Source organism: Pezoporus flaviventris, unplaced genomic scaffold, assembly GCF_033815535.1.
Source record: "Pezoporus flaviventris isolate CSIRO_AGI_PZ_B2104156 unplaced genomic scaffold, CSIRO_AGI_Pfla_v1 ptg000069l, whole genome shotgun sequence".
NCBI lineage: Eukaryota > Metazoa > Chordata > Aves > Psittaciformes > Psittacidae > Pezoporus > Pezoporus flaviventris.
Genome location: NW_026892617.1, coordinates 2461314 through 2473571, shown reverse-complemented (window position 1 = coordinate 2473571; position 12258 = coordinate 2461314). Strand labels below are relative to the sequence as shown.

General features: G+C 47.2%; 1 protein-coding gene across 4 annotated transcripts in view; it reads right to left on the bottom strand.

Annotated features, from left to right (window-relative positions):
* Positions 1 to 79: 79 nt before the first annotated feature.
* MAGI3 (membrane associated guanylate kinase, WW and PDZ domain containing 3) overlaps positions 80 to 12258 on the bottom strand; it is a 74172-nt gene continuing 61993 nt past the window's right edge. For 3 of the 4 annotated variants that reach the window (XM_061471965.1, XM_061471966.1, XM_061471967.1), the window contains exons 16-21: positions 10371 to 10556; positions 6697 to 6799; positions 6462 to 6588; positions 5810 to 5953; positions 4024 to 4162; positions 80 to 1760 (exon numbers count right to left, since the gene is read on the bottom strand). In XM_061471965.1, coding sequence (XP_061327949.1) covers positions 688 to 1760; positions 4024 to 4162; positions 5810 to 5953; positions 6462 to 6588; positions 6697 to 6799; positions 10371 to 10556 — 1772 coding nt within the window. In that variant the 3' untranslated portion in view covers positions 80 to 687. Of the gene's footprint in view, positions 1761 to 2215; positions 2306 to 4023; positions 4163 to 5809; positions 5954 to 6461; positions 6589 to 6696; positions 6800 to 10370; positions 10557 to 12258 lie in introns of all 4 variants that reach the window. The other variant, XM_061471968.1, reaches the window with a different exon arrangement.

Here is a 12258-nt window from a genome sequence, read left to right as displayed (position 1 = left end):
GCACAGAGATGTTCATGATGAGTCAAGAAAACAAAGCCATTTTGCCATGGTCGTAACAAGCAAACTTACAAACCGGGGATTATGTCAAATACAGTTTTTACTTACAGGATTTTGTGGTAGGTATAAAAATGTAAGAAAACCTCTTAACTGAACAGCATCAGTGGCTCGTTGCTGCCCTGCACTCAACAGAACCAACTCACCCATCGTCTTACTGAGCCAGTAAGAACATGGGTGCTTCCCTGTGTAAACATGCAGCATGCTCTGGAGCAAACACCCACTGCAGACACTTGCCTTTCCCGTGACTGGAGTACATAGGAGAAGGGATTAGAGGGACTGGATACAGCGGGTAACTTGGCACAAGAACAAGGAGTGAGTCATGACCACATCTGCGATATAGGCATTAAATAATTTGTTCAGAACCTCACAATACTATCAGAGAAAGCCGTAGCAGTGCAACGATGAGCAGCAGAACACCGCCTTCAAAGGGGCAAGGGGACAGCAGCTTAGGAAGTTTCACTTAAGCAATCCAAAAGGTCCTTCATGCAGCTGAGATAATTTAAGAACAAATCAAATACTTCCCACCCTCTCACCAGTTTCTGGGAGAAAAAGGACAATTTTGGGCAAAGAAACGATGCTTTTAAATGACCGCTATTAGAAACGTCGATTAAAACAGGTTCTAGAAAAGTGTCAGGCCCGTTTTTCAGCCCCAGCTGCTGCTGGGGTGACTTTACAGGCACTCGGTACCCTCCAAGGTCCAGGAGTGATCAGTGTTTTCTTGGCTGGAGAACTACTCTCAGATTTGGAAACTCCATCATCTTTGGTTTCATGGGGCAGCTCCATGTGTCTCTCTCCATGTGTAACAGGCTCCTGTGTTTCCAGCCTTCTGTGCTTCTCCATGGAAAGCAGTGGAATATTGGAAAGGCTGGAAGCCTTGAACCTGCTGGAACTTGGCTCTCCAGAGCTTGACTTCTTCACTTTTTCCTCCTCAGGTGTGTTTCTCCTAGAGTCACTGAATGGAAGATGGTATCTGTCAAATGCTGCGTGTTGTCTCTCTGGAGACCACCCTTCCCTCTTCCCACAAGTTTTCTGCTTTGTGTCTTTCCAGGTGACTCCAGTTTTACCACTTCCACCTTTCAACTGCTCAGCAGCAGTTTTATCACCACCAGCTGTTCTGTCTTGGTATCCCTGTAACCTGCTGAGCGTTTCTACGCTCCCTTGCTTACCGAGATGCTTGTGGGGACTGGCCGATCTCCCTGGATTTCCACTGGAATGCTCTTTTCTGTTCCCCCCGGTTTCTGTGGCTTTACTCTCACTCTTTCTGGAACCCTCAGGTTTATGGGAGAGATTGCCATGGGGTTTTTCAGGATCCCCTTTCCTGTGGAATCCTGCCTGAGGGTGGCTCTCAGCAGCCCTAAGCTTTTCTGGACTTGCCGATCTGTCTCTTCTCATCCTCACTTCCAAAGCACCTTTTGTGATTTCAAACCCGGGACTGGAGGGACATTCCCATCTGTTCTTAGTTCTCTGCGGAGAAGACTGAGGCTTCCTCTCAAACTGGTTTTCAGTTAAAGTGCTTATCTTCTCAGGCACAGTGTTCTTTGCTTGTTCCAGTTTCTCAGACAGCTGAACTCTTGTTAAAGCTTCTCCTGGTACTGGTAAATAACACACTTCTGATGGGGAAGCAGAATGTGAAGATGAAGATAATGGTGACTGTTCTTCATATATTACATTTGACGAAGAGGGATTAGAACTATCCCAATCACCTGGAAACGAACAGGGAGAGATCTGATTGAATGACTGGAAAAACCAAAGTAAAATATTCTAAGTACTTCAGAAACGTGCACACTACTGAGGTTTCAGGAGGTTACAGGCAACCATTATAAAGGACTATGTAGTGGCATACTCTTAAGGTCTTATTTAGTCGGTTTTCTGTATTACACTGTTCCACAACCTACAACAACCGTAAGGATGTGATTTTGGAAGGAAACCCTTAGAATGCTGGTGTGATCTCTGCAGGACTGACAGAGTCTTGGATCAGCACAGCTTTAGAGCCTACAGAGCAGAATAAAGTCCCTGACCTACATTATTTAATGCAAGGAAACCAAATGAACTGAAATTGTTATGCTAAAGGAAAACTGAAACAGTGAAAAGTGGAGGTTATTCTTAGCTTTGCATTTTAATAATAGGAAGAGATGAAACACAAGACATGCAGATTTACCAAGTCTTTAAGGAAAAACCAAGAAAAGCACTGAAAGCCCTTAATGTTGCTCAGGTTTCACGTAGGGACACAGACTGGAAGGAGCCAAACCTGAAGGAGGAAGAGAAAAAGCCCAGAACTATATACCAAAATCACAGAGTACAGCAAGCAAGATTTCAATCAGAAATGTATGATTTACAGCGAGACAGGAGGCAACAAAACCCTTCCCTTCTCCACCACTGCTCATCTAAGTTGATTAACCTCATCTCAGGCCCCACTTTGGACAGAGGGCTGGACCACATGGACTCATCTTCATCTCCCCCGTGGGAGGTTAAAGCCATTCCCTTTGTCCTTGTCCAAAGCCCCTCTCCAGGTATCTTGTAGCCCCCTTTAGGCTCTGGGAGCTGCTCCTAAGGTCTCCCTGGAGCCTTCTCTTCTCCAGGCTGAAGAAGGAATGAAAGCTCTACTATCATTCTGTGTTTCTATCTTTGACTCAGGAGATTTCTGTGAGCAAGAGGGCCAGGAGTGATTCCAGATCACTGTTGTGCATCCCTCATGCTGCCAGATAAACACCATTTGTCAATGCTGAAATTATCCTACGCTTACACAGCTGTAAGCAGAGCACTGGAGGTGCCCACACATGCTGTCTCTTTCTCTTCTAGCTTGTCAATGCTGCTTTTCAAGAGGACCTCAGCAGAAGCCCATCAGAGCACTGATGGAAGGCTGCATTTAACTTTCCCCCTTAAGACAAGGTAATTCAGTGAGAGTCAACCCCAGCCAGGAGTTGAGCAGGACGGCACCCACCAGCCCTCGTGGTTTACAGATGGGCTGTTTCCATGCCATGAGCTAATTCACTGACTTGACTGTGCAGCGCGGGTTGGAACAGTAAGATGTGAAGGGGCCACCTTCCAACTCTCTGGAGGAAAAAAACGGAGGAAGTTCCAAGCAGATTTTACCCCTTGTGTAGGTGCCAGCTGCAGGCTGTAAATGACTGAACACAATTTGGTAGTTCAACCCGAGTGGTTTATATAAACTCACACTCAGGCACTGTTACTGAAAAGCTCTTCAGAAGAATCGACATTGCAATGCTGAGTTTATCATCAGAACCTTGGTGTCAGCATCAAGGTGAAAAGACTAAAAGGTGGACCGACAGAGAGAGCACTCTGCTTTGTAACACTGCCACAAGCCTTTCTGATTTGGAGCTTTGGAGCATTTCCTAATCAGATTCAAACCCCTCAGTTCTGTTCTCTGAACTGAGATCCCTAAGAGCGTTTGATCTTCTGCCCTTCCCTTTTCTTTGCCTACAAAGTTGTGCTTTCCTGCTGTGGATGCAGAAGTCACCGTTTGCAACAAACAGAACTCACTCTGAGAGCAAAGCTGCCTCTATCCCTGCTGTCTGAAGCTTTGGCTTTGAGAAATGAAGCAGTCCATAATTTAGAAGGCTAAAAGCAGGGAACTAAACCTGTACAGAAGTAATGTTCTTAACAATAGAGGGAGGCATTTTGAACTGAGTACCGCAGCATAGTAGATTTGAACTGAAGAGTCTATCAGTGCTAATTATCACATTTGTATAGGACAACTTGATTAGCTTAGACAGGGCTGAGAACTTAGTTCAGTCACAAACACGCAGTGATTCCACACTGTGTGATATTCCCAGGTACTTGTGTTAATTTGACAGAAATAGTCCTTATATTTGAAAATGAATCTGAAGAGCTGCACAGCTGTCAAAAAGAGAACTGCTTCCCTTCAGCAAGCACCAAAATCTCCTTCTCAGATTGGCCTCCATGGCCTTGGCCCCTCAAAACACAGGAGCCCCCGAGGTGACATACCGTGATCTGGGATCAAGCCAGTCCCCGGTCTCAGCAGCAGCAGCACTTTATTCCCTCCAGCCTGAATCAGCTCAATGGCTCGTGTGTGAGTGATTCCTTGGGTGGGTTCTCCATTAATTTCAACTATCTGGTCACCAACCTGAGGAGAAAAAAGCAACCAGGTTCATCTCTCTGACACTACAGACTGATTTTTAATTTAGAAATTATCTAATAAGAGGCAGAGGCTCCTATTTTTCTCCTCATGCTAAAATCCATTCAGCAATAGCAACACCATTCCATGGCTGCCGATCAACGTGACGTGACCCAACACTGTGGTGGTTCAAAGTTCTTCACGCAGGTCTTCTCCCCAGCAGATCTGAGGTCGCTTAAGCACATCTTCCAGTTACTTACAAATGATGAGATCAACATAGCCACATGCCTGAATGCATTTTCACTGAAGGAAGCTCTTCCCTGTGAGGGTGCTGAGGCGCTGGCACAGGGTGCCCAGGGAAGCTGTGGCTGCCCCATCCCTGGCAGAACCATTCCATGATTCATTCCATTAGCAACTTACAGAGGCACTGGGCAGGTAAATGACTGTTCACATTAACTTCGCAGGCTGCTGGGAAGGGGTTGGAACAACACCCCTACACAAAGGGTCATGAAATCTATTCTACAATACATGGATCGGCCAATGGATGTCACTAGTGCATAAAATTAGCAGTTTAAAGGGACTGAGTGGGCTTTGTTAAATAAACTGTCTCTGCCAAAGGAGGTCACAGTGTGGTTACTCATCGGAGAGGACAGGACACGCCGCTCCATACGACGTGCCTCCTGTCATGCTCAGTTGCCATTAACTGGGTGAGAAATTCCTCTTCACAGTTTTAAAGTACAGCCAGAAAATGACACCATTTTCCTGCTGAGAAGGGAGAATGTGAATGATGTGAAATGTGTGAATAACCTCACGCTGGCTGAGTGCAGCCCCTCTGTGCTTCGAGCTGCTGGGGACATGCAGCACAGTGCTTATGGCACTGCTCCTCCATAAGAATCATGCCCCCATGGGACACGGCTGTCTGCTGGTGCAGTGAACACACCCCTGCATACACACATCCCCTGCCCAGTGAGGTGCCAAGTGGTGGAAGGAGGCTTCATGATGGAATGTTCAGGAATATCTTGCTATCACGGTCCCTGCTAACCGATGCCTTGGCATGGGTTGTCTGCATTAAGCAGTGTGCAGTCAGCTGGGAACCTTTTGGTTGCTCCTGCTGGGAAAGCAAAGCCCTGAAGCTCATGGAGCTCATAACAGCACTTGGAGGAGGAATGCAAGAGAAAATATTACTGCTGAATGCCACACTCATGTAGTCCCTCAAGCACGGGGGAAGAAGCAAATTACTGTAAAGAACAGGACAATAGGAGATAACAATACTTAGAATTCCACATCCAATTAAGCCTCACAGTAGCTCCAGCACGTATCTGTGCCAGCCCTGCACTGTGAACTACAGTACAAATGGAGGCAGAGCCTTGTGCAGTGGTTGTACGTGCAGTAAAGCACCAGGACTGCACGTGGAACAGCATCTTGTGAGCATCTGGATTCAGCTTCATGCTCCAGCCTTTGAAAATTCAGCTCTGGGCAGTAGTCACAGCTTGTCACCTACCATTGTTCCTTGGCATTGTATCCGTATGCTTTGCTTTTACTACAACACCTGAAAGTGAATGCCTTGCACAACGATGAGAATATTGCCACTGTGTGTAAATCAATGTGTCAGAAAGCTGGCTTGATCAACAAACTGATGGGAGAAGACCAACTCACGTGTACTCTCCCATCCTTGACAGCTGGCCCATCTTCAGCGAGTCGAAGGATGAATAAGCCCATGTTGTATTCCTTTCCTCCTCGAAGGCTGAATCCAAACCCTCGAGGGCCCCTTTCCAACTCCACTGGGAAACAGCCAGGATTCTGTGCAGGAAGTCAGAGAGAAAAAACAGATGAGGACCTATAGGCACATTTAAACATTTGTTTTCCTGGAGAAATGCTTCGCACAGTTTGAGAACCGTGCAATCCATGGTTTACACCCACTTCACCACCACTGATGTATGACTGGGTGTAACAGTTTCAGCCCAACTCTGAGCATACACAACATTTCCCTTGCTAAGTTTTAGATATGCATGAAGTTTCTGTAAGAAACTGCCAAAGGGTCTGTAGTGGCCCTACTGCAAGCATTTGCTGCTTCTTTTAGCATTATAACACATACTAAACTATCCTAAGGAGATAATAACATTTAAGGTATTAGCAAAAACATTCTGTGCAACGCTTCACTGCGTTTTTATTTGCCACTTCTCCACCCAAGGTCTGACAGGGGAATGCTTTGTTGTTCTGATTTGAATACCCCACGGCAATGCCACCGTAGCATCCTGATGGACAAGTAACATGCATGCATCTGCACCCTCTGGTGAGTTACCTGTACCTGGGAATGACGGCTACCAACAAGTGAAGCCACGCCAGCATCAGGCTGTGTCAAGTGCTTATGCTCAGGCCAGGAAAGCCTGTAACTGCTTGAAACTTCTTTTCCAGTTTCACTTTCCGTGGCTCCCCTACAAAGAAGGAAAAGGATGTGGATGTTACCTTTGCATTAACAACCCCTCTGGTTAAGCTTTTCCAGCTGTTCTCAGTTCCTGTTGCCAACCCCAAAAGCTCTGTACCTGTCTGTGCTGGAAGCGTTGATCTGGGCTGGTCCCAGTGGTCGGTGCTGCGGAGCTGGACTCTGCCTGGCGGAGTTTGTTCCCGAGGGAGGACCACGGTGTTCTAAGAGATTCAAACAAAATCAACAGTCAGGACTTCACAAGTAATAAAGGCAACAAACTCACCACAAGAACAGTGTCCATCGGGGCTCTGTTTGCTGTCGCTGCTGTCTGGCATCCCAGGCTGAGCTCACCTCGCAGCGGTTGCGAGGCAAAGAGGATTTTCTGAGGTCTAATGCCATAAGCCAGGAACCCAACGGGTTCCATGGAATAAACTCCCTGGAATTTTATTCTTACCTATGAGGCTTTCCTTCAGAAAACCGACATCATTTTAACTGAAGCAGACATGAACAGAAGGGTTTTAGAATGTCTGCACGTTGATAAAAGGCAATGAATAAGCCCATGTTGTATTCAGACATAAAGACAGACAGAAGGGACTAGGGCTACTCAGATCCATCTCAAACTAACCCCAGTAAAATACACAAAGTGCAAGCTTTAAGCTCCCGTGACCCACAGTGTGTGCTTGAGACCAGAACCCCCTTGGGTGCTGGGCTGCACCCCCAGAGCGTGAGCAACAGCTCAGGGAAGGGATCCTGCCCCTCTGCTGTGCTCTGGGGAGGTTCCCCCTGCAGCCCTGATCCAGCTCTGGGGCAGCAGCACCAGAGGGACGTGGAGCTGTAGGAGCGAGGCCAGAGGAGGCCATGGAGATGCTGCGAGGGCTGGAGCAGCTCTGCTCTGGAGCCAGGCTGAGAGAGCTGGGCTGGGGCAGCCTGGACAAGAGAAGGCTCCTGAAGGGGAGACCTGAGAGCAGCTCCAGTGCCTAAAGGGGCTGCAGGAAAGCTGGAGAGGGGCTTGGGACAAGGGATGTAGGGACAGGCCAAGGGGAATGGCTTTAACCTGCCAGAGGGAAGACTGAGATGAGCTCTTAGGCAGAAGCTCTTCCCTGTGAGGGTGCTGAGGCGCTGGCACAGGGTGCCCAGAGAAGCTGTGGCTGCCCCATCCCTGGCAGTGTTCAAGGCCAGGTTGGACACAGGGGCTTGGAGCAAGCTGCTCCAGTGGAAGGGGTCCCTGCCTGTGGCAGGGGTTGGAGCTGGAGGAGCTTTGAGGTCCCTTCCAACCCAGACCACTCTGTGACTCTATGATCACAACGGAAGGAAAACAGAATGCCTATTATTAGACTGAATTTCTCAGGTATGCGAGACCTCCTGGGTCCTTCACAGGCTGCTTGGTGCTGTTACGATGATATGCCTTCAGGAGGTTTTTCTCTAGAGACAGAACGTCAACTTTTACTCCTGGTTTATCCTCAGAGTTTTAATTTAGAAGCACAGGCAAGAAAGACGCCATCTGTTTGTACAAATCCTCCAGTCCTCTCTTCAGCCTGCTCCATCGTGTCTCCAGCTAATGCTCCACAAAAGCTGACAGGCTCCTCCTTTTGTGAAAAATGCTAAAGAAAGTCTTCTGGCACATCAAGTGCAATTCATTTATTTGTATGAAAAGGAAATATCACGCATCTGTGAAAGCTGGGAGGCAGAGGGAAGGGGAACAAGGTGGTATTGCTGCCAATCCCAGAGGACAGCACTGAAGAGAATGGGGAACAGCAAACTCCATCAGGGTTTATGCTTTGAGGTGCTGAACAGCAAAAGGGCACCTTTTCCTTTGGAGCTGCCTCCTGCACCTTCCTCAGCATTCACCATTGTCTTGTGAACCATCTCTGAAGCTCAGCTCTCTCCCTGCAAACCAGGGGGGAAAACACCTGGACTCATGACTAATTCACATCCACCCTGGCTTTCTATAGGATCTGCTGTATACAGGGTTGTGCTGGGAGGTAATCGATTTCTCCAGCTAAATCAAGGAGAATTTACAAGTGGTGATGTATCCCCATTTTGGTGGCACAGGTTCTCTTTCTCTCTTTCTCTCTCTTTCACTGTCTTTACATCTGATACACGCCAACTCCACCTCCTCTATGCCACACGTTTTTTCTGTCTGGTCTCTTCAGTCTGGTTTTATCACCTGCTACAAAGAGGTTCCCCCCCCCATTAGCTCTCCTCAGGTTCTTGTTTTCTATGCAGTTTTTGGCTCCCAAGTCTGTAACTGAGGAAGTGGGATGAATTCTTACACAGCATCCAGGTAAGGTCACGCATTAATAAGGGACAAAAATGTTACCTTCAGAAAGCTTGTTCTCAAAACAAAGCTGATTAAGAGCCCCAGAGAAACTAATCTAATGCAACCAATACAACTTCAGTTGCATTATAAACATGGCCCTGGGCAACTGCTTTGAAGTGTGTCCCTTCAAAATGGAATGAATCAGATTTGATAGAATGAAAACCTTAATAGAAAAGTAACAATTTATTGAAGTCTCTCTGCTTCAGCATTAACAAAACAGAAAATTAAGCCTTTGAAATTCTGTATTACAGGCTGAGAGAGCATGTTAAATATTTGCCATGAATGTGAAATTAGAGAATCATCTATTGGATTTATTCACATTCTGGCTTCAGGTATTCATTATTTAAAAGGTGAAAAAAGCCAACTCTCTGATAAAACAATGATAGCAAGTTTAATTAAAGCCACAAGCAGCAATCCAGAAAAACACAGTGGCAAGCAGGGTTGGAAAACAGCTTTGCCTCTTCAAATGACTGGATTTTACATATTTATAATGAACTGTTTGTGTGGAAACAATGCCATACTGAATGCAGCGTTGCCTGGGAGCTTCCATTAAGAATACAGGCCAGGTTGGATGGGGCAACCTGGTCTTAGCGGAAGGTGTCCCTGCCCGTGGCAGGGGGTTGGAACTGGATGAGCTTTAAGGTCCCTTCACACCTAAACCAGTCTGTGACTCTGTGATGACTCTGCAGTCACAAACACTCACTTTGATGCTTGGATGGACACAGCATTTGCATGTGAAGAATCCACCAGCAAGCCCAGAGGCTCTGCAGGAAAACCCCAAGGCAAGGTTTTTATGGTGGAATGCGACCACTTTTCAAAGGGTGGTTTTGGCAGACAGGGCTACTGGATGCTTCTTTTGTATCCCAGATACAGCATTGAGCAATTTGTGTATTTTAAATATAGCAGGATGGAAAACCTCAGAGCATGTAAATGGAGAGGATCTGAAAGCAGGTGTCCTCGTGGCCTTAGAGCACCTGAGCATCTAGGCCACATGCTCCAGAGCATCACAGGAGCACCTGCCTCACACGGAACACAGCTCCTGGCAGCAGCAAGAGACAGGCACTGTCTGGGGGCAAGATCTTCCCTCTGGGCATCATCCTGTGTCTGCTGCAGCACCCCCAAGGAAAGGTCTTTTCTCTTTGGTTGCAGAATACAAGGTCTGATTAAGACATGCTTCCATGTGAGCAGCAGTCTGTCTCTCTCACATGAAAAGTCATGAGAATTTCTCTTACCCTGCATTGTGCTGTTCATACCTGTATCTTACTTTTCAGTATAACCACCTTAGCAGCTGTCTCTCTCTGCCCCACTTGCCTTCAGCTCTTCCAGAGCAACTGGATGAGCTTCACTCTCTTTAATTGCTGAGCATCTTAAAATACTCCACTTTAAGCAAATTAACTTCAGAAGTCACAGACATCAGACTCTGGCAGTGCAGTAGGAGCCATTAACACACTGGGACCATGCACCCTCCTTACCTTCCTCAGCCACAACAGTCAGAGTCACCACGTTGCCTGCATCCTTGATGAGCTGCACTATGCTGTCATGCGAGAGTTCAACGATGGATTGACCGTTCACTGCTGAGATGCGGTCTCCCACTTTCAGCTTCCCACACTGGTCAGCTGGGCTCCCGTCTATAACTCGCCCAATCTTGTGAGGAATCACTAGGAAATCAAGAACAGGCACAGCGACATATTCATATGATATTCATATGATATTCATTATTAATATTCATTCGATCATATGAATGATAGAATCCCAGAATGGTTTGGATTGGAAGGCACCTTAAAGCTCATCCCATTCCAGCCCCCTGCCACAGGCAGGGACCCCTTCCACTAGAGCAGCTTGCTCCAAGCCCCTGTGTCCAACCTGGCCTTGAACACTGCCAGGGATGGGGCAGCCACAGCTTCTCTGGGCAAACTATGCCAGGGCCTCACCACCCTCACAGTGATTTATGTCAGACAAGCACCACACAGACCTAGACTGCGACAGTCATCCCAGAGACTGCCCCTGCTCTAAAAGGTGGCACTGCTTGTGTAAGAACACCCTGCAAATAATGAAGAAAGTAGAGTGAATGGAAACAGCAACCCCTGAGAGCACAGCCTTACCACACCCAAGGTGTTACACCTAAAGAGAAACACAAGGAGAAAGATCACATCTGTAAAGGGACGAGTAAAACCATGTGTCCCCAAAGCAGTTTCTTTGCCTATTGCATTGTTTTCCATTTCACAGAGAGACCCTGGTTCACTGTGTGGACTCAGAGCCAGTTTAACACAGTCGTTAGAAATCCAGATGCACAGGTTAAGTCTTCCTCCTTGAAACCAAAAACTAAGCCTTAAATACTCTTCAAAAGGAAATCCAACTTCTCCTGCCAACGACTTAGTAACCTGGTGAGCATCAGAAGCTACCCTCAGCACACCCAGGTAGCACAACAAGGTCTGCACAGACCCATTCCCTATTCCTGCTCTCCAAGATAAACGTGAACCTGTAATAATCATCTTGAACTTTAACTAGCTCTCCTGGCTTGGTTTCCTCAGTCCATCCCGTGGTGAAACTCTTCTCCATATAGAGACTCCTCTAAAGGCCAAAGGGATAGGGCCAGAAAAGACAGAACAGGGAAAAGAGGGAATTTTATGAGAACTAGAAGGAAAAAAGGCTGCTTGTAGTTACTTTCCCAGAGATGAACACAGATGCAGAGAGAGCAGAACTAAAAAGGCACCAAGGAGGGAGGGATGCTCCACTCTAGCATGGTTCTTCCTCTGGAGGGAGAGCCCTGCCATGGCTCCTGTGTCTCCCTGCCAAGAGCTGTGCTCAGGGAGAGATCTTGTTTTACAGTTTACTGACCCAAACATCAGTGCTGCAGATGGCACTGGGCAGCCAGCAAGATGCCTTTGTGAGGGGAGAAGCCTACCAAAGCCTGGGGCAAAAGAGCAGCTCGTTGAGCTGCCTGGGTGCCGACGTGGCCCCAACAGCAGATTCACATTACATCAAAGCACATCAGTCAGTGTGCTTCCCCATGCGTCTAGAGCAGCCTTTCATTCATCTGTATGCCTGAAAGCACAGCAAAATTGGCTTCTGTCCTTCCCAAATCCTTCAGCAGGGCTCTTCTGCACAGGAACTGCTGCACTGCTCCTTCGTAACTCATTTCCAAAGACCTCTCTAGACTGACCTCCACGTGTGTCACAAATACCCTCACTGGTACTTCATGTAAAAGCCTGTTTGTGCCTCCAAATCCTGAAGCAGGTTTGATGGATACCTATTTTCTGTAGCTGCTGCTCTCCCAAACATGCTTTTCTCTGCAGGATTGGAGAGGTGAGGAACATTATGACCTGTCAGAACTATCAGCTGGCTTTTCAAAACCATGGC